At 37.6% G+C, this 20,005-nt stretch overlaps 1 protein-coding gene, 2 long non-coding RNA genes and 1 pseudogene across 4 annotated transcripts; 2 read left to right on the forward strand and 2 right to left on the reverse strand.

Moving 5' to 3' along the window:
• Nucleotides 1-844: 844 nt before the first annotated feature.
• LOC130990990 (protein S-acyltransferase 24-like) lies at nt 845-12,616 on the reverse strand (annotated as a pseudogene).
• LOC130989723 (uncharacterized) lies at nt 1,754-4,909 on the forward strand. Its single transcript, XR_009090731.1, has 3 exons — nt 1,754-2,005; nt 4,081-4,145; nt 4,732-4,909. It is a non-coding gene; the product is annotated as an uncharacterized LOC130989723 (long non-coding RNA).
• On the forward strand, nt 9,272-10,726 carry LOC130989722 (uncharacterized). Of its 2 annotated transcripts, XR_009090730.1 has the most exons (3): nt 9,272-9,410; nt 9,509-10,356; nt 10,430-10,726. It is a non-coding gene; the product is annotated as an uncharacterized LOC130989722 (long non-coding RNA). The 2 variants fall into 2 exon arrangements; XR_009090729.1 differs by lacking the exon at nt 10,430-10,726 and having other exon boundaries at nt 9,509-10,358.
• A 2,860-nt stretch (nt 12,617-15,476) lies between the features above and the next one.
• Nucleotides 15,477-19,487, reverse strand: LOC130989719 (laccase-14-like). Its single transcript, XM_057913791.1, has 6 exons — nt 19,361-19,487; nt 19,111-19,262; nt 18,718-18,962; nt 18,511-18,639; nt 15,850-16,779; nt 15,477-15,746 (listed from the first exon to the last, which is right to left on the reverse strand). The coding sequence occupies exons 1-6, from the start codon at nt 19,457-19,459 to the stop codon at nt 15,583-15,585; spliced, it is 1,719 nt and encodes a 572-aa protein (XP_057769774.1). The 5' UTR covers nt 19,460-19,487; the 3' UTR covers nt 15,477-15,582.
• Between the last annotated feature and the right edge of the window lie 518 nt (nt 19,488-20,005).

Below are 20,005 nucleotides of genomic sequence, written 5' to 3' on the forward strand. Positions count from 1 at the left end.
AACTAACCTTTATCTTGTCGCGTTCTATGAGCATTCAGATATAGCAGAAGGCAAATGCAATCAGGAAATCCCTTGTAAGCAGCCCTACAGTCATGATCAGTCATTAATGAAATTAACAAACTAAATTTAGCAAATTAAAGCCACTTTAGAAGTCTAACAAGAAAGAAAGAGAAATAACATGCCAAAGACAGCAGCTGCAAGCCCTCAACTAAGACAGAACATAGGATAGTTCCCTTATGAACTTAAACTTAAAATAATAATTGCATTTCAATACAAAGTTTTCTAAGAAAATCAGAGAAAGAAAGAAATACCTTTGCCAGTTGCAGTGTAAGCAGATATTTGGTCTATAAAATTTGGATTCTTTTATGTTGCTTCGTGCATATATTTAGCAAACAGTTGGAGAGCTACTTTTACTTCGTTTAACACTCAACACAATTTAACTGAGTGTTAAAGTTTCTCTTACACTACAACAAAACTCAATGCATGTGTTCTATCAAAAGTCACCACGAACATGGCCCAGGTATATAAGGAAGTAAATGATAGAATTGATTTTTGAAAAGAACATTAAAGAAGAATAAAAGTAGCAGATATGCCAAACTTGCAATGACCAAGTGATAAATATCTTGACCACAAGTGAAAAGGGAGACCAAATCAAAATACTAGAACAGGGAGCACATATCTATAATTATCTAAGAGAATCCAAACTACTAATACCAACATAAATGATAATGGTCCCCAGAAAACATATCCAATAGATCATAAAAATGAAACATCAACCTTGCTTCCATACAAAACTAATACTTCCTCACCTAAAACCTATAGTATAATCGAAGAAAGTCTATAATGGAAATGGAACATTGAGGTAATTTAGTATCTACTTCCAGAGCAATAAAATAAATGTCAATCACAAACCCCAAAATATAGTTTGTCGATTCAAGATTCGTGAGAAATAGTGGCAAAAAATGTCATTGTCGCCATCAGACATTTATTGACCCCTGTCTGAAACACCAAATAACTTTGCAACAAAATGCCATATTTGTGGAACTATATCAAGACTATGATGGTGATCTGACAAATTAATCTTTTGCATAGTTCGTCTAAAACTCAGATCAATTATTTTCAACTAGTAACAGAAGAATGTAAAACAAACCTGATAACCTAGACAATCAGCTGCACTGATACAAGCACCCTCCTGCAGCAGAAGTTCAGCAACCTCAATTGTAATGCCCCGACTTTTTATTAAGGATTATAGACTTTTAATTATTGATTTAAGGATTTCTTATGGTAATTAGGGTTCAGCATCCATTAATAAAATACGGACTTATGTGAATTTGATTATTACATACGTGATAATTTATTTTTATTTTTATTTCAACGGATGATGCACTCAAAATATATTTTGAGTCCATTAAGAGAATGATGGAGCTCAAAGATTTATTTTGAGTTTTCAAATCGAAAAAAAAAATTATGTATTTATTTATTTTTACCGAGAAATTTAGGAATGATGAGTTATAAAAATTTTCCATCAATATTTTTCTCAAATTATTTTCCTATGATGTATTTATAAATTGAGAGAGTGCACTAATGTTAGTGCTATTTATTCTAATTTTGATCACAAGAGTTTTATGCTCTAGCATTTTATTAATTGATGATTAGTCTTACATATATTTTTTTTTTACACATGGGTTATTACTACACCACATTTTTATATTTACTTAATGTAACACCCCATTATCCTCCACTAATATTTTCTTTTCCCTACCACTAATCTTTTTCCCTACCACCACTAATATTTTCTTTTCCCTACCACTAATCTTTTTCCCTACCACTACTCCTACCTCTCCACCACACTACTCCTTTTCCCCCACCACTACATTCTTTCTCCCAGTCTCACAACTTTTCTCCCACCATTATCACACTCCATAGAAGCCTTTGAAGCCCCAAGAGAAGTAGCAAAGCAAGGGAGAGTGTGGGAAAACTATAGAGTGAAGGTTGTGCTTCGAGGGTGAGTTTTTCTTTGCTTTTTCTCAACTGAAAATGCTTTATAGCCATGGATTTTTACACATTTGTGTGCTATATTATGTGAGGATATGTTTTATGATTTTGGATGATTATTTTGGTAGAGTTTATTGGGTGAAAAACCGTGCATGAGGTAAGGCAGCGAATCTGCCATAAGCACACTGCTCGGCAGTGTTTTGCAAGGCGATTCTAGCCATCCAAACGGTTCCCAAAAATTCCCAAATTAATTTTGTATCATCTTTCATATGTTTTCTATACTTTGGTAAAATTTCAGAAGGTTTGGAGCTCTTATGATTTATTTATGAATTTGTAAACATCACTGCCCATCTGGAATACAGTTTTGGTAAACAATCTTTGGGAGGCCATAAGTAAAGTTTCAATCGGTGAAAACCTTTGAAACTTGAATATGTCACTCTAGACTCCCGTATCTTTCTTTTGACATCGGTCTCACCATTTTTGAGTAAGGGAAACAACCGGTATAAATTCTTGAAATCTAGTTCTTATTCCTTGTACCATCCAGTAGATTTTACAAACCTACGACTTTGAGGTGGCAAAGGCCGACTTAAATCTTTGATTCTCAAGCCTATCTTTCTACGGAATATTCACTGACATGTTGGGAACTTACTTGTTCAGTTTTAGAATTTTTGGTGAAGCCTAAAGTGGTTTTTCCGATTTATGTTCTGAATCTGCCAAACTTGAACTCTTTTTGTGCACTGAAATTTTAGACAGTCATATCTTCTAAACCATGAATGTTCTTGGAGTAAATCCAACTGGAGAGTGTTACGATCTCTCCCTAGTTTCCAGATTGACCCTTGGGGTTCCCAGTGGAGTTTTGTAAAGGGGGATATGAATTTTTAAAGAAAGCCCACTGACTTGGTTGTAATCTGGAAATCTGAAATTTTCAGATTTTTGCTTGTTAAATACCCATCTTTGAGAGGGCATATCTTGCTCGTTTGAATTTTTTTTTTCATTCGATTCAAATTGGAGAATGATCCTTGAAATGTCTAGTTTCCAGAATGTCTTTTGGAGCCTCATTTGGAGATCCGAGGCAGATTTGATGTCTGTTGCAAAACAACCTCTTAAGAGCTCAAGTTGTTGAATTATTTTCTATGTATCAAAGTTTATTTTAAAGGATGTTTCATGAAAGATTTAGTATATGTGCGTAACGAATTTGGGACTATTTATTTAAAATGAGGTCCGTTCTTTTATTTAAATTATGATGGACTTTTAATGAATATTTTTGGGATTAAACTCTTATTTCTTGATTTATATAAATTATTTTTTTAAGGACTTATAAATATGAATTTCGTAGGCCTACTGACCTACTGTGATCGACGGTTTGTCGATGTCTAATAGCTTTGAAAATTTTATAGCAAGTCCCTACATGAGTCGTGAGTACCCTGGTAAAATTTCAAGCCATTCCAACTTCGTTTGATACTTCTTTAAAATGCAAAACCTAAACTGCACATTACTACCGAGAATTTCAGAGAACAGAGGAAAGCGTCATTCATTTCAGTAGCTTCCTGTGTGATCTAGCTTTCCAAATTTTTATGGTATTAACCTTATTGTGTTAGATAGATATCCACCAAAGTTGAGCCCAGTTTGACAACGTTTACTATTTTTCAAAAATCCATGTTTTCGATTGTTCAAAACTGCCGAACATGGTAGATCGTGGTAAAAACGTCATATCTCTCAAACCACTTGGAGTTTTCGACTCTACTTTTTTTATATGAAACTAGACTCGAATATCTTTCTTTCGGTACGAGTCTCGAGTCCAGGAGATGTCGGAGTCAGAACAGATTAAATTTTGAAATTGAGTCAGTGTAAAAATAGAGCATGTTTTGATGATGTTTGATTGTGATTCTTATGTGCCTTATGTGTTTGTGTTGCCTATGTGTTTGAATGAGATTAGACGAGGTATGATTGATTTTTGACTGTCTTTAATGTAATGAATTATGGATGCTAGAACCCTAAAACATTAAAAGATACCCTAGGCACGTAGAATTAGACTTTGTCTTATGACAATTTCTTCACGAACTTATCGACTCTTCATCAATGAAGGTCCGGGCGACAGAAAGTGAAGCCGAAGAAGAAACGACTCCACGCCAGCTTTAAGAACAATTGAGGTGGGCATTATTTTATTATTACATATATAGAGATCCCCTGCGTGACGTAGGCCTCATATGCGAATATATATGCATGATATGTTTTGACTATTTATTCAGTTCTTATAAAATGCTTATATGTTCAATGCCCTTTATGAAAATGAAAATGTTATGAAAATGAAATGTTTATGAAATAATTGACTGCCAAAATGTTTATGTTTTTATATGTATCCTATCTGTGTTGGTTCGCCAACTTTAAAGGAAATCCAATTGGGATCCTATGCTAGACAAAGGTCGCTAGCTAGGGTTAACGTGTACACTCATGGAGACTGCGAGTCGCTTGCGACCGGTCTTGGCGTCCGTGGTAAGGAGGCCTCCTTCCCGGCGCGTGACAGAAAGGACAGATATGGATCATATAGACTGAAAATGGGATGCGCATCCACCTTTATGAAAATGAATGAAATGTTTTAGTAAGCGCAGGTTATTCAAGAAAACCCCTGTGTGTTACTGTTGGCAGTTCAATTTATATATGTATGCATGTTGTATTTTCGGCTTATGTCACTGAGTATTTTTATACTCAGCCCTGCATGTATTTCTAAATGTGCAGGTTGAGCAGGCGATGGAATGGATCGGTGTTGAGCGGATTTCCCTTTTGATGTTTATGTAATGAAACCTTGAGTATGCATCTCCATATGCATAACTCACACGTTTTTTCGCTGCAAACACTCTGACTTATTTATCATTTCTACTTGAACTTATTACTACTTCATTTTAATTAACTTTCAGTTGGGGTCTAGTCGTTATGGCAGACTCGTTTGTGAATTACCCAAGTGGTTATATATATATACCACTAGTTTGTTATTAATGTTGGTTACTTAGTAAATCCCCTTTAATTTCTGTTTCTTATTGTTCACCCCAAGTCATAACCCCGGTTAACCCGTCATTGGGATAGTGGGTTGTGACATCAATTGACCCCTCACTGCACTCCAATGCAAAGCTGTTTCTCCAATACGATTACGTGCATTAGTATCACCTCCATGCTGTCAACAACAAACCACAGCACAATCAGATAACTCGTAACAGTTCACTATAAAACTAAATACATATAAGGGATGGTATAATTATTAGATGCAGGCCGTTATAATCTGCTTACATCCATAAATTCTATCTGTTAAAACATGGTATCATCATAATGCAGAGAAAAATAAAGAGAAGCCAATGGTTGTTATTGTATTTCTTATATTTCTCATTACAATCATCCCTTTTATAGTGTAAGTGTACGCTTGAAGAGGAGATGACAATCAATATTACACTTCTACAAAGTCATACAAGGATCCCTATGATTAAGGGATTTTGGTTAATTTTTTACTGATGTTGGGAGCCTTGACTGCTGCTATTTCTGACTTTGTTTATATTTTCAACACTCCCCCTCAAGTTGAGTGACGGGATTTCCGATACTCAACTTGGAAAGAATTTCACAAAAACTTTTGGAGTTTACAGCCTTGGTTAAGATATCAGCCAGCTGATCTTCAGACCTCACAAAAGGTAAAGCCACAATACCACTTTCGATCTTTTCTTTGATAAAGTGTCTATCCACCTCTACATGCTTTGTCCTGTCATGTTGCACAGGATTCTCTGATATACTGATAGCAGCTTTGTTATCGCAGAATAATTGGCACGTCTTTGTTGGATAGAAACCCAGTTCTGTCAGTAATCTTCTTAACCAAAGAACTTCAGTTAGTCCACTTTTGATTCCTCTGAACTCTGCTTCGGCACTAGAAAGTGCCACCACTTTCTGCTTTTTGCTTCTCCATGAGACAAGATTACCTCCAATGAAGGCAAAGTATCCAGCTGTTGATTTTCTATCAACTGGATTTCCAGCCCAATCGACATCAGTGTAGGCTTGTATTTCTAGATGCCCATTTTTTCTGAAAAGAACTCCATAGTCAAAGGTTCCCTTTAAATATCTCACAATTCTGAGTGCAGCTTCCAAGTGATCAGCTTGAGGTTGATGCATAAACTGGCTTACAACACCAACAGCATAGGCAATATCAGGTCGAGTATGGGATAGGTAGATGAGTTTCCCTACTAACCGTTGATATTGCCCTCGATCAGCTAACTCCGCCCCGTTCACAATTTTCAACCCATGATTCACAGCAATAGGTGTTTCTGCTGGTTTGCAATCCATCATTCCTGTTTCAGCTAGAAGATCAAGAGTGTACTTCTTCTGGTTGATAAAAATCCCCATTCTTGATCTGAGTACTTCAATCCCGAGGAAGTATTTCAGTGTCCCCAAATCCTTCATTTCAAATTCTTTGAACAAATTTGATTTGAGCTTCTGGATTTCTTCAGAATCGTCTCCTGTTATAATCATGTCATCAACATAAATGACTAAACAAGAGATGAGGTCACCTCGTTTCTTTAGAAAAAGGGTGTGATCTGCATTACTCTGCTGGTATCCAAACTTCTTCATGGCCATAGTGAATCTCCCAAACCAAGCTCTTGGGGACTGTTTGAGTCCATATAAAGTTTTCTTTAATCTGCAAACTTCACCTTCCTCGAATTCATTCTTAAATCCTTCGGGTGCTTCCATGTATACCTCCCTTTCTTCTTCGAGCTCTCCATGAAGGAAGGCATTCGTAACATCAAACTGATGAAGATCCCAATCCTTATTTGCAGCAATGGAGAAAAGAACTCTGACAGTGTTCATCTTTGCCACAGGTGAGAATGTTTCTGCATAATCAATCCCATATGTTTGTGTGTAACCTTTTGCAACCAATCGAGCTTTGTATCGCTCAATCGATCCATCGGGTTTCCGTTTGATTGTGAAGACCCATCTGCACCCAACAGTTCTTTTCCCTCTCGGCAATCTGCACTTCACCCATGTGTGATTTCGGTTTAAGGCACCTATCTCTTTTTTCATAGCATTTCTCCAATGTTCAATTTTGAGAGCTTCCTCTGCTGTTTGTGGGATCTCCTCATCATATAAAGCTGCTTCATATGCTGTAGCGGTTTTGGATAGGTTCCCTTTGGCAATATTGCCAATAGAGTACCTCGAATTTCTCCCGACCTTCTCTGGAGAGTATCGTTTAGGAGGAACCCCTCGAGTACTCCTAGGAGGCAGCACGTATCCCCTGGTATCTTTCTCTGCAATATTCTCCTGTTCTTCATCAATAACTTGATGAACACGATCAGTTACCTCAGAAGATAAATTTTGTTCTGAATGCCTTACCTCGAATATCAATGGTGGAGGAGATATAGAATCATGGGATGGAAGAGATATGGGATCTGTAGTGCATGAGATCTGCTCGGTGGCAAGGTTAACTGTTTCTGTTGGTCCTGCTTCCGTACTTGGCATTGGTAACCAGCTTAACAAGTCTATTTTACTTTCTTGCTCTCTCTCCCCCTGACTGTTAAGTTGGTTTTCATAAAAGAACTCAGTTTCGAGAAAATCACAATTCGTGGTGGTTAAGACTTGACGAGTTTTGGGATTGTAACACCTATACCCTTTCTGATTAATACCATAACCTACAAAGACACATTTAATGGCACAAGGGGAAAGTTTAGTTCTTTCATGTTTGGGGATATGGACAAAAACGGAGCACCCAAAAACCCTAGGTTGGAGAGTAAGAGCAAGAGGGACAGATGCCAAGGTGGAGAGTTTTTCTAAAGGAGTTTGTAACTGGAGAGTTCTAGTGGGAAGACGGTTTATAAGATAGACAGAGGTAGCAACAGCTTCAGGCCAGAAGTGTGTGGGTACTTTAGATTCAATCATCATAGCTCGGGTCATTTCAAGGAGAATTCTATTTTTTCTTTCTGCCACACCATTTTGTTCAGGGGTATGGGGACAGGTAGTTTGATGGATTATCCCCTTTTGTTGACAAAATTCCTGCATGGATCTATTGACAAATTCCCCCCCATTATCGGTTCTAAGAGTCTGAATGTTTTTCTCAAATTGAGTTTGAATCATAGTGGAAAAATGGGTAAACTTTTCAAAAACTTCAGATTTGTGTTTGAGGAAATAAACCCATGTCATCCTTGTGCAATCATCAATGAAAAGCAAAAAATATTTAAAACCTGAACCCCCGGCAATAGGTGAAGGTCCCCAAACATCAGAATGAATTAAAGAGAAAATAGACTCAACTACAGTATTATTAGGTTTAAAAGAGTGTCTGTGGCTTTTAGCCAAAATACAAGTTTCACAAGACAGAGTTCCCCCTTTTATTAATTCAGGAAATAATATCTTAAGATAACTTGTGGAAGGATGCCCTAACCGACGATGCCAAAGCCAAGCTTCCCGGTTAGCAGTTCCGTGAGCGAGCATCACCTCGCCTTGTTGAGCTATCTCATCCACATAGTATAACCCATCTCGCTCAGTGCCACGTCCAATAATCTCCCCCGTCCTAATATCCTGAAGAAGACAGAATTGAGCATTCATTAGCATGGTACAATTTAGTTCTTTTGTAACATGGCTAATAGACAAGAGTTTATGAGATAGAGAAGGGACATAAAGACAGTTTGAGAGGTGCATAGTAAGAGAGATTTCTATGGTTCCAGCCCCTTCAACACGGGTTAAGTCACCATTTGCAGTTTGAACATGTGTTCGGTATGGTGCTGATGGCTTAATGATATCAGTTTTATCAAAAGTCATCGTATCAGTGGCTCCACAATCAAAAATCCACCTTTTATCCCTATCCCTATTATCAGATGAGTTTTGATATGTAGCGGAAGATTTTAGGGATTTTCTACATAAAAGGCTGATATTTTGAGTATCACACAAAGGTTTGGGGTGTTTTTTAAATTTATGAAAAACTAGGGAGTTAGTTTTCATAAGATGGGGTTCTTTCTGAAATTCAGAATGGTTCAGGGGTGGATTTTCAAATTTCGAAAATTCGAGGGACCTAAGGGCAAAACATGGGGTCTTTTATAAGAATATGAAGAAGTTAGGGGGTTTGGTGTGAACCCTATACCTAATTCTGCGCCTCCATCAAACAAGGCTGCGCCTCCTCCCTTCCTTGGTCCTGCAGCCGCTGCCGGACGATCCACAACCGCTGCCGCCACCGCCGGTCGGTCCACGGCCGGTGCCGCCGCCCCCACGGTCAGCGGCGACTGATTTCCAGCCGCCGATATCTCCCTCGCGCCCCACGGTCCAGAGGCTGCCAGTCGGTCGACAGCCATGGCCACCGCCGATCCGGTTGGTGTTGCTCCGATCTGCTCCGAATTTCCTCCACTTCCGTCCGCCATTTTCCCTTTCGCAACCTTGGAATTGTTTTCCCACCACTCCGGGTAACCAATAATTTGAAAACACATTTCTTTAATGTGTTTGTTCATGCCGCAATGAATACAATAGAGTTTTGATTTGTCCTCTTTCTTGCGATTTGAAGTGTTCCCGGAGCGTGGTGGGTTGCCTCGGCCGGCGGCGATGTGTGGCGGCCGGGATATAGACTGTTGGGTATGGTGGTGAACGGTGGCGAGGCCGGTTCCAATCCCTCCCGATGATGATGCGTTGATGTCGGAATGGTTGGTTGCCGGCTGCAAAATTTGTAGCCGGGCGGCCTCCCTTCTAACTTTTGAGAAAGCCGACTCCGCTGAGGGAGCCGGGGTTTCCTTGAGGATATCCCGACGGACGTTGTCGTATTTTGTATCTAATCCGGAGAGGAATTGGTACAACCGCCGATTTCCGATCAGTTTCTGGTATTTGGTGATGCCTTCTTCACAACAGCCCAACGGATTCGGCTCCCTCCTGTCGATATTGAGCCATATGGTTTGTAATTCGTTCCAATATTCCTCTAGAGTGAGTTGCCCCTGATTCACCTTATTCGCTTTTACTTCGTTCCAATATTCCTCTAGAGTGAGTTGCCCCTGATTCACCTTATTCGCTTTTACTTCCAAGTCGTAAATTTGGAGTGGATCTGTGGCTCCACTCCCATAGGTTACTGCTAAGCTATCCCACACGGCTTTGGCTGTTTGATGTTGGGAAAAATTCATTACTAATTTCCCGTCCATATTCTGTAATAGCCAGCAAAAAACGGTCAAATCCGTTTCTTCCCATTTGTAGTAATTGGGATCTGTGGTGTCGGGAGGTGGTGGTTGTCCGGTAATGTGTCTGGTTCTGCCTCTACTGCCTATGGCTACCTTCATGAGGCGTGACCATAGTGGATAGTTGTTGCCATCTAGCTTGAATCCGAGCACGATGTTGTCGGAGTTTCGCATCATATTGGCGATTTGTTGGGTTAGTTCGTTTGTATCTGCATTCTGGTCTATATTTTGTAATTCCCCTGACATTTTCGTACTGTTTTCTGCAGGGAAAAAAAAGAAAAAAATGACAGTTGACTGCCTTGGTTTGAAAGGTTGGAGATATGGTAATGGAACAATGATGTTTTTTTCTGAGTTCCAAGGATTAAACTTGCTCTGATAATGCAGAGAAAAATAAAGAGAAGTCAATGGTTGTTATTGTATTTCTTATATTTCTCATTACAATCATCCCTTTTATAGTGTAAGTGTACGCTTGAAGAGGAGATGACAGTCAATATTACACTTCTACAAAGTCATACATACAAAGTCATACAAGGATATCCCTATGATTAAGGGATTTTGGTTAATTTTTGACTGATGTTGGGAGCCTTGACTGCTGTTATTTCTGACTTTGTTTATATTTTCAACACTATCAACAGTTGACATCAAACAAGAAGTAGAATCCACTATCTAGATGAGCATTACATCGCATATAGAAATTACACAAAACTTCCAATATATACAACATAATGCATCAGCAGATGCATATGCTACAAGTGATTTCAGATCCAAAGGCATGTCTATATTTGACAAACATGAACAAAAAATTGTGAAATTTTGTACATACTGAAATTTCCAACTGTACTTTCTAAAATTGCTGGCTGTAAATATGCACTTGGGCCAAGCATACATGGCCTTTAAGGTTGGGTCAAATTTCCAAACAAATCTGAGGAGTTTTTGTCCATTGACTAGACCATCTAGTTTGTGAAGGAGTCCCATAATTTGACAAACCTTCAGGTTAATTTTGTTCTGTAATCTAACCAAATCACGATGTAATCCACTCTAAATCGTTGATAGAAATCAATCAATTTCCCCCAATACAGCCAGAATATGATCATCACAAAAACGAAAATGTCACGCACGAAAGAGCAAAAGGGAAAATCCTCGATCGGTACCTCAATAATGTACTGAGCTATCGCCGGTAGATTATTAAGCGCCGCCCAATGGAGGGCGTAGTAGCCTTCGGCGTCGGGCTCCAAAACGGAGCAACCCTCACCCTCAACCAGCCTCCGGAGCTTCTACATATCCCCGTAGGCAGCCGCCCAGTAAACATCGTTCCTCGAGCTCTTGTCCTCCGGCGCGGTGGCGGCATCCCTCGATTCCACCACCTCCCCAACTTCGATCTCCGACGCTATGAATACAAAATAGACATCACCATACAAAGAAAAATAGACATCACCATTCTGCAACCAAAAACGTATCACCATACAAACTCAATGACTATATAAAAAAATATTTCTTGAGGAACATGATCAGTGGAGTCCCGATTATTCCGCGGGAGCTTAATATTACCCACCTCTTTTTCGCTGACGATAGTCTTATTTTTTTCAAGGCGGAAAAACAGTGAAGAGTATTATCCAAAGCTATCAATGTGCTTCGGGGCAGTTGACTAATATGGATAAATCTTCTATCACCTATAGCCCAAACACGAGCACGGTGATGGAGGCGGTAGTGCACATGCAGTGTTCTGGGGGGTTAAGTCAGGAGACGGAATTCAACGATACTTGGGTTTACCGGCTTTCTTGTTGCGTCAAAAGCGACTCCAGTTTGGGTATTTGAAAGAGAGAATGGAGAGAAAGATTCAAAACTGGAACCAAAGGGATTTTTCCGTGGGTGGAAAAGAAGTCCTCGTCAAATCGGTGGCGCAAGCGGTTCCCGTGTATGCTATGCAATGTTTCCGGCCGCCGGAATCTATCTGTGATGACATGCATTGGATGTGTGCTGCTTTTTGGTGGGGCGATAAAGAGAATGAGAGGGAGGATGCATTGGATGAGATGGGAGAAGATGTGTGTGCCTGGAGGTATGGGGTTTCGAGACCTTAAGGCTTTTAATAAAGCGCTTCTTGCGAAGCAAATTTGGCGGATGCTGATGCGTCCGGAGTCGCTTGTCACTCGTGTGTTCCGTGCGAAATATTTTAAAGATGGTGACATTATGCATGCACCGGTACCTCCGAGATCATCTTATGTATGGCGATCTATTACGGCAATGAGGATAAGCGATACTCCACTAATGGCACTAATATGGCCATAAGTATCATTCGTGCAGAACTGAGTATATGACACTAATAGTGTGCCATGTGTGCCTAACCTGCGCGCAAACTCGAATCCGACCTGAATCTGGTCAGCCCTAATCAAGGGCAAAACAGTAGGGATGGCAATCGGGTACGATGGGTATGGATAGAGACTATCCATACCCATACCCACGAACTAAATGGATAGTGGTTGCTACCCACGAAACTATCCATGGATATCAAATGGTATCCAAACCCACTACCCGCGGATACCCACTACCCGTCGGGTATCCGCGAAACCCGCTATCCGACGGGTATCCGTCACCCACTATCCGACGGATACCCGTTATCCGCCGGATACCCACTATCCGCCGGATACCCACTATCCGCTGGATACCCACGAAATAGAATTTAAATATTAATTTACAACAAATTTAATAGAAAAAAAAATCAACACAAATATCATAGTTCAAATCCACAAAGAACAATGTTTAAATTCAAATTCACAAAGAACAATGTTCAAATTCATCAACTAAAATATAAAATCCAACAAAGAACAATGTCTATAATTGCTCGACAGTAGAAATAGAATCCTCTTCATTGAACTCTTCTTCTTGGCATAGGAAACAGAATAATAGTATTAGAGCTTGGGCCTTCTTTCAATTTTTATTTGGGCCTATTTTCAAATATAATATGCTAGCCCATAACCTTAAAATATATATTCAAGGCCCATATTTTATGAATTTTTTTATGGATAATTGACGGGTAATTGACGGATAATTAGCGGGTATTTTTGGCGGGTAAACGGGTTTCGCGGGTATGGATAGTAAGTATCCAAACCCATACCCACGAACTAAATGGATAGTGAATTGCACCCACGAAACTATCCGTGGATATCAAATGGTATCCAAACCCTACCCTAATGGGTGCGGGTTTTCGCGGATACCCGCTACCCGTGGGTAGATTGCCATCCCTACAAAACAGTCCTAAAACATAAAAAATGGCTAGATTTTGTGTTTTTTCAATTAGTGGCCAAATATTGTGTTTCCTTCTTCAAAATGATCATGCGAGTATATTGTTTCAAAATCTATATATAATATAAAAGATCAGTACAACGGTAACTTTTTACCTCCAAATTTTCTCTCTCCCATTTTTCACTAAATTTAACCAATTTCTCTCACTTCTAACCAACTACCCGTCACTCACTCTTTCTCTCTCTCTCTCTCCCCCTCTATTTTCCTTTTTCTTTTTCTTTGCAAGTTTTCAATTTTTGTTTTCTTTTCTTTATTTTTTTTTTACATTTAGAAATTTTGTTTTTCCTAAAATTTATACATTTAAATTAATTAAAAAAATTAATACGCATATCAAATTAAATATCATGACATGAGCTTCAATTTAATTTATAATAGTATATAAAAAAAACTTTAAACTAAAAAGAAGATATTCAAATTAATTTTTTTTAAATTAATCGCTTTCTCTCTCTTATTTTATAAATGAAGTTAGTTTTTCATCTTTTTTGTTATTTGCATAAAATATTTTATGAAATCATGAAAATTATGTACATTTTATTATGCAAGACTGCAATTGTTTTTATTACTCTTTTATTTTAAATTTTTATTTTATTTTTTCACGATATTTATGTTTTAAACTTGCATGAGTTTTTCATAATTTCTTTTTGCGTTATACTTATAGGTTTTTTTCTATTGTTATTAGTGTAGAGAGATAAGGACCATAGTGCGTTTAATTATTTTCATATGTTTTGTCGTATATTTGGATTGCTTTAATAGATTATTTCGTATTGGTTATATATAAAAATATGAAATTTAATGATATACAATTGAGTTTTACATGAGTTTTAATTATAATATTTTTTTTAAAATCCAACTTGGTGTAGGAGTTTATATTGGTTTATTTTAGAATTCTTTAATCTAATAGAAAGAAAAAAAAAAGATAAATTCATAGGTTTGTAATTTATTTTTCCTGTAAAAAAAGTAGAATTGAACATATGATTTATATTTATTTAATTTAACAATAATTTATTTGGTAATATATATATTTTAAATGCATTAACTTTATAAATTCAATACAGTATAACTTTATAAATTCAATACAGTATTCTCACATTCTTACGAAAAACATAATTTTCACAATAACCAATCCATATATACTAGGTATGTGAATAAATTTTTATATAATATTTGAATCTCCTACTTTATGAAGAATGTGTATTAAAATATTTTTCATAAAATTTAAGGATATTTTTATTTAAAATTTACCAAGCTCCTTAAATTTTTTAGTCTGAATACCTCTTAATTTCAATATCCGTCGTGCATCGCACGAATGGGCGTATACCAGTATAATATAGTTATGAGTATTTTCTATAACAAATAAAGTTAATTAGAGACTTGATATAATTATTATTAATTATGGTATATAAATATAAATTGTACTTACTAATAATTTAATATTTTCAAACATCACGTGATGAACTTGTTCACGAGCTATCGAATCGAATACTACGATGCTCAAGCTTGACTTGTTTAATTGACGACTTCAATGCCCCTAAAATAATTTGAAGAGCTTCAATAAATGAGCTAAACTCAAACGAGTTTTCATATATATCTATCAAATTTGAACGGAAAAAGTTGCGACTTTTCATTTCTCCAATACAATTGGTAGATGGTGTGTTTTTATGCCATCTATATAAATAGTGAGTAATTTTGAAATTTTCAAACTCATTCAGAATTGTGATTGTAATAATAATAATAATAATAATAATAATAATAATAATAATAATAATAATAATAATAATAATAATAATAATAAAATACAAATCAAATATTGTAAAATAAGGCTATTTTATGCGTGAAACAATGGCATAAACCGTATAATTAATAAAGGAAGAAAAAGAAACAAAAAATCCTAACATACACACCCTTAAGAACACTTGAGGGTCGGGCTCCATCAAAATCTTACTGGCAAAAATTCAAAGGGAAAAGCACCAGGGAAAAGAGTGCCCCGTCTATTATAGCAATCAGTAAACACCAAAAGACAAACACAAAATACTATAATAGGTATAGATTTTTAGTTTGGGGATATGATTTGGAATTTCTACCCTCCTTCTTTCTCTCTTACAAAAGAGTATATCATTATTCAAATCCTAAATACTAATGCTTGAGGCGGCGCATCACAGGGTGGCATATCTGGCGGCGGCGGCAGCATCTTCTCATTGGGGCCTTCCCCGTCCTTAACGATGAACACCATCTTCATTCCCCAGCTCAGATGCCGCTCGAAATGGCAGTGCATGTACCACACTCCTGCGATATTATTGCAACATTACTTACTTAGTTATCAATCTATGGAACTTAATTATGCTTATATAATAAAGAAGATCGAAAGAGAAAATTGACAAAACCAAACCGGGATTGTTAGCCTTGAATCTGATAGCGGCCCATCCATTTCTTGGAACGGCAAAGGTGTCCATCAACGGTGGGTCAACGAGATTATAGTTTTCCGGATCCCTGGTTGGGTCGAAGTTCCCGAATCCGGTTCCGACGACGTAGACTGTGTATCCATGTAAATGTATGGGATGATCGATTCCCTCGCCGAGGTTGGTGCCTTGAAGCACGATCTCAACTTCCGCGTTATACTCCAACACGTACACAGCCGTTCCGAATCGGGGATGCGACTCACTCTGCGGAAAATCACCTTGCGTGAAGTCGAACACTCTGGCCGGCTGCGCCGGGAAATCGGGCGTGAAAACTCCTCTGACCCCTTTGTAATAAGCCTCGAGAATGTTGCCGGTTTGCGGCATCAGCATCGACACGTTGTTAATGCTCGCCAGCAGCCTCTCGCTCTGCACGCACGAACTCGTGAGACATGGCCACAGATTGATGGAGAGAACGAAGAAGAGGTTGCGTGTGATGTTCTTGGGAACTTGGATGCGGTAGTCGTCGTTGGCCAGGCTTCTGAGCCTCTTGCTGAAATGGGTCGACGCCCAGCTGCCACTCAAGTCAGGGAAAGATGGAAGGACGGGCGACGACGGCGGGGTGTAGTTACCGAGGTAGTCGAGGATTCCGGTGGTGGGGACGTAATCCGCTCCGGAGGCGTGTACGACGCCGGCCATGTAATAACGGTTGGGCGGCTGGTTGGCTTCGAGAAGGAAATCCATGGTCTGGCCGGGGGCAATGGCGACGTGATCGGTGTTCAGCGGCTTCGTGTAGGTGCCGTCCATGCCGACGACGGTGATGTTGTGGTTGTGGATCTTGAAGTACATGATGTAGTCCATCATTGCATTAACCATTCTGATCAGGTAAGTCTTGCCCGCCTCCACACTCAACTTGAATGTATCTACATAGAATTAAAAACTCTCATTTTACAAAATTTAGTTTGCTGATTAGGTCTCTATTTTTAAATCTAATTTAAAGACAATAATGTGATATCATTATACAAGAATCTCAATCCAATCCTATCAGACCGAGTCTATACATCAGACGGGTCGAGTCTGTGGCAGACGCAGATTATTGGGTGCGACCGTTGCACAGGTGTGCGACGGGTCGACCCGGCTCCAAACCCGCCCTCCTGACCCGGAACCCTGACCCGCGTGGGCTTGACCCATACTCCTAATTATTACATTTGTTTATATTAATTGTTACTTTTAATAAACATAATATATACATTTGTTCATATAAATGTATATTGATATGTATAATGTTTTATATTGAATGAAGCTAAATATTTATATTAATAAGTATACATTTGTGCGACCAAATGTATATCTTATGCTTATTAAAAGTAAATACTCCTATTAGGGTTTAGTCTTCAGGCTTAGGGTTTAGTTTACAGGGTTTAGTTTATAGAATTTAGGGTTTAGAAAATATAATACTTTATATTAAATGAAGGTAAATACCTATATTTATATAAGTATACATTTGTGCGAACAAATGTATATTTCATGCTTATTAAAGTAATAATTATTATAAACAAATGTAATAATTTAGGATTCAGGATTTCGGGTCTGGGCACGGGTCGAGTCGAGCGCGGGTCGGGGCGGACCCGTCGCACTGGAGTGCGACCGCCGCATTCAAGACCGACCCTGTGGCGGATAATTCAAAATAATCGGCGTGGAGAAAAGTAATGTTTTTGAAACATTAACTTTATTTATATCAATAATTATTTTTTCTAACAATAATAATTACTTGAACAAAATAACTAGACCGCACCCTCCCCAGCCACCGTGCCCGCGCCATCCTATTGGGTCGAGTCAAATCCGTCTCACCTAAACATTCGATTCGGAGACTAACTCTAATTCTAAATAAGTTTAAATGCATCAAAATTACTTACTAGTTATATAGATCGATGGTACTTTAAAAACATTAAAAATAAAAATATTAAACTAATTAATTAATAAAGTCACTTGAATTTTAGCTTTTAACACTTTCTTTTAAGATTTTTGATCACTTGAGAAGTGATGAGAATTAAACATTTAATTGAGTGCAAAGATTACACATATATCTTTTCTTTTCATTTTCTAACATTACTATACTTTTATAATAAAAGTGATACATGTATATATATTAAATATAATTAACATTTTCATTGACTTCTCAAAATATATAATATGATATATATATATATATATATATATATATATATATATAGGGAGAGGTTCAAGAAAGAACCATAAATAAAAGAAGACCGGAGAACCATTTTCAGCCATTCGATCATCAAGATCTACGGTGGATGCATCATCTTGTTGGATGAATGCAGATCCTGGGTTCGAATCCTGAAGGGAGCATTTTTTTTTAATTTTTTTAGTGCATTAATTTTAATAGCGAATGCATTAATTTTTACAGTTGATGCATTAGATTTGATGGTTCTCCCGTTCTCACAAATAATGTAGTTCTCTCTAGAACCACACCCTATATATATATATATATATATATATATATATATACTACTCAATTATAGTAAATTATATGTAGGAGTATTAATTAGTTGAATTGCCTAGGATGCACGCTTTCTCTGCTGATCAAATAAAATGTTGTACTCATATTTGTTTGGATTTTAAAATTAACTCACCTTGTTTTGAGCATGGATATAGGTCGCCAGGTTGGCCATTCATGACGAAAGCATCAGAAACTTTGGGATCGCGTCCTTCGGCTAGAAAATTCTTGTAAACTTGTTCCACATCATCATTCCACCACTCTCCTGCAACGCCATTAGTTATTCCGAATTCATACAAACCCTAAAATTCCAACACAATTCATTTGACATATATATATATACCTAGTAAGATTGGAACTTGAGCATGAGGCTTAGGGAAAGGATAAGTGTGTGTTTTCGGCGGTAGAATGACTATGGCGCCATACACAGTAGCTCGAGACCAATCGCTGTGAGCGTGCCAAAACAAAGTGCCTTCTTCGTTAGACAGCACAATCTGTTGTCTAAACCTCTTGCCGGGACTAATAGGACACTGTGTCACGTAGTTGACTCCATCTGTCCATGGATATCTCCGCATTTTTACTCCATGCCTGGAATCATCACCATGCTACGTTATGATATACTAAGGGTTCGTTTATTTTGATGGAAAATGAGAAAATAAAGTATGTTTTTACTATTTATCCATTATTTTGATATGCTTACTATGATAAAAAAAAAATAAAATAATAACATTTGTACCAGTGGATAGTAATATTTTGATGGGAGCGATTGATAACATCGACTACCACCACTTCTCCCCTTCTAGCATATATAGTTGGCCCCGGGAATTGGCCGTTTACCGTTAGCAGGGTTTTGTTGGTGCATAGTCTGGTGTGTGAAGTTCTTCTCACCTGCAAATTAACTTAGCCTTCCGATTAACATTTCTAAAATTAAAAAACATATATATAAAAAACAAAATCAATTATTAATGATATGATGGCGAACGTACTTCAAATTTATGAACTAAGGCATGGACTACTGGAGCCATGCCTCCGAGCATAATAATACCAAAGAAGCACATGACGAAAACCTTCCTAGTCGAAAACATTTTTGTTCTGTCTATTTTCTTTTTCTGATATGTATTGTGGAGGTAGCTAGCTAGGGCAAACTTCTTTCTGTATTTATAATATTGTTGATATTCTAGCTAGTCTTTATTGGACTTGATAATTAATTTGAAAATACCATCATCATCAACTAGTCTTGTAATTCGTCGAAAACATTTTTTTTCTGTCTATTTTCTTTTTCTGATAAGTATGGTTGAGATGGGATAAACATGTTTTCGTATTTATTGGCTTTCGTTTTCTATATTGGACTTGGTAATTAGTTTGAAAATACCATCATCAGGAAACTAATCGTATAATTAATTTCTCAAAATTCGACGGAAATGATTTCGTACGTATCATTTCAAATGGAGGGTCGACCCGAGTAAACCGATTAAGAAGGAGGGTTAGGCAGAGGCGGATCCAGCATGGGACGGTGGGCGTACAACTGTACCCCCAAAAAAAATAGCTAATAATATTATATATACTAATATATAATAAATATATTATTTAGTGTATTTTATACCCCTAATAATCTAAATGTCAGAATAGCG

This window comes from Salvia miltiorrhiza, chromosome 6, assembly GCF_028751815.1.
Source record: "Salvia miltiorrhiza cultivar Shanhuang (shh) chromosome 6, IMPLAD_Smil_shh, whole genome shotgun sequence".
Classification (NCBI taxonomy): domain Eukaryota; kingdom Viridiplantae; phylum Streptophyta; class Magnoliopsida; order Lamiales; family Lamiaceae; genus Salvia; species Salvia miltiorrhiza.

Excerpts from the sequence above, each read along its gene's own strand:
- LOC130989719 (XM_057913791.1), bottom strand. The coding sequence starts at position 19,459 with ATGTTTTCGACTAGGAAGGTTTTCGTCATGTGCTTCTTTGGTATTATT. Across the intron at positions 18,963-19,110 it reads CAAAATATTACTATCCACTG|GCATGGAGTAAAAATGCGGA; the intron begins GTACAAATGTTA and ends TGATGATTCCAG. Across the intron at positions 16,780-18,510 it reads ATATCCATGCTCAAAACAAG|ATACATTCAAGTTGAGTGTG; the intron begins GTGAGTTAATTT and ends AATTCTATGTAG.